Raw genomic sequence first — 1,776 nt, 5'->3', positions numbered from 1 at the left:
GAGTCTCTACCTCTCAGGGTTTCTCCGTGGCTTAAAAGAGACAGAGCACAGCCCTGGGTGCAGAGTGCAGGGGCAGGAAGACGAGGAAGTGGTGTGGCGGCGGGGTCACAGGCCTGCCTTCTGTTTCCATCTGGGACCCCACCCTGTGTGCTCAGGCACAAGGGCATGTCTGCAGGTGTTGCTTGGGCCTGGCCCTAGGAACACACAGCTGGAGCAGCCAGGCCCCCGGACATGGAATAGAATCCCAACGCCTCTCTGTGGCCTGCCCGCCTCTCTCAGACTCACCTGTCCATGAGGCGTCCGCACATTGATGCCACACTACCTGGAATGCCGCCCCTGCTCCTTTCTTCACAGGTTCCTTCTCCTCAGAGTTCAGCTTCCATGCCACCTCGTTCTCGAACATCCTTCCCTGACCCCTCCCTGAGTCTGTACATCTAAGCCTGGCCAGCTTCCTTTGCGGCTCTCACCACAGCCTCCCAATGCCATCCTCCTGACGGACATTGACTTGTCCCTTGACTTTTTTGTCTGTCCCTTCGCTAGAATGGAAGCTCCAGGAGAGTGGGAACTGGACTTGTCTTGTTCTTTGCTCTTTCCCCAAAGCCTACCACAGGCCCACCCCAGAGAAGACTATCACTGCGTGATGAATGAAATCAGTGAATGAATGACTGAAGTGATGGAGGGAACCTGTCTGGTGGGGAGTCAGACATACCTTTAGTCTCAACACAAAGGAGTGACTGCTGAAGCCCAAATGACTGTGGGAGCGCCAGGGGGCAGAGAAGCCCCTCCCCCACCTCTGGGCCTCAGTTTCCCCAGATATATAATGAGGAGTTGGACAAGCTAGTCCTCCCTCCTAAGGACCCATGAGGAAAGAGCACGGGGTAGGATGGTTACTCACGGCAGTGCTCAGCGAGAGCCCCCAGGACCCCCAGCAGGAAGAATAGTGCCCCGAGACGCCCCATGGCAGGAGCAGGTGGCCAGCAGCAGGCAGTGGACAGACTCCTAGGCTGGCCTTGAGGACGCTCTGTTGACCACAGCGGGTCACTCCTGCAAAACAGGCAGCTTCCTGTCACTGATTAACCCTCCACGCCTGGGAGCTGCTAAGTCAGCGGAGAGAAAGGGGAAAAGTCTATGGTCAGGGAAAAGGCCGGCCAAAGAAGACAGGAAGGAAGGGGAGAGCTGCCTTTCCCAGGGAGGGGGCAGGCAGGGGGGAAGGGGTGGAAAGGGGTAAGGAGGGCTCGGGGAGACACCTGGAGGCCAGGCACGTGCTGTCCAGGAACAGTGGGGAGCAGAACCTTCTGGTGAGTTCGGGTTGGCATGGCCCAGCTGTTCCAGGGTGGGTGGGCAGGGCTGGAGTGCCTACCTGGTGTTTCTTAGAGAAAGGGCCCCCTGGAAGCATCCACCCTGGCCCAGGGCAGGGAGTGGGACAGAAGCTGGGTGGTCACATGAGCAGGAGAGTCAGCTGTTCTCTGCCCGCCCACCTGCAGGCGAGGCCAGCTGGCTCCAGACCAGACTTTTCTCAGCCAACCGGAAAGCTGAGGGCCTCCTGGAGACAGAAAAGCAAAACAAATTAAGGAACGGGATTTAATCATTTGAGGCACAAACCCACAGAATATGGGGCTGCTTGTCAGGACCAGGAAAGGAACAATTTCTACCAGGAGATTCTCAGGGCCACAGCCCCCGGGAGAATCAGTGGGTCTGAGTTAGCTCTGGTGGCTGTGTGATCTTGGCCAGGTCAATTAACCTCTCTGAGGTTGTTTCTCCTGTGTGACATGAGGT

The 1,776-nt window shown here is 57.5% G+C and overlaps 1 protein-coding gene across 1 annotated transcript in view; it reads right to left on the bottom strand.

The window, feature by feature from the left end:
• TCN2 (transcobalamin 2) overlaps window positions 1–959 on the bottom strand; it is a 26,961-nt gene extending 26,002 nt beyond the window's left edge. The window contains exon 1 of the mRNA XM_007953923.1: window positions 896–959. Within this exon, the coding sequence (XP_007952114.1) occupies window positions 896–959 (64 nt within the window). The remainder of the gene's footprint in view (window positions 1–895) is intronic.
• Window positions 960–1,776: the final 817 nt, after the last annotated feature.

This window comes from Orycteropus afer, unplaced genomic scaffold, assembly GCF_000298275.1.
Source record: "Orycteropus afer afer isolate SDZICR_OR568_19922 unplaced genomic scaffold, OryAfe1.0 scaffold00420, whole genome shotgun sequence".
NCBI lineage: Eukaryota > Metazoa > Chordata > Mammalia > Tubulidentata > Orycteropodidae > Orycteropus > Orycteropus afer.
This window is presented reverse-complemented; position numbering and strand designations above follow the sequence as displayed.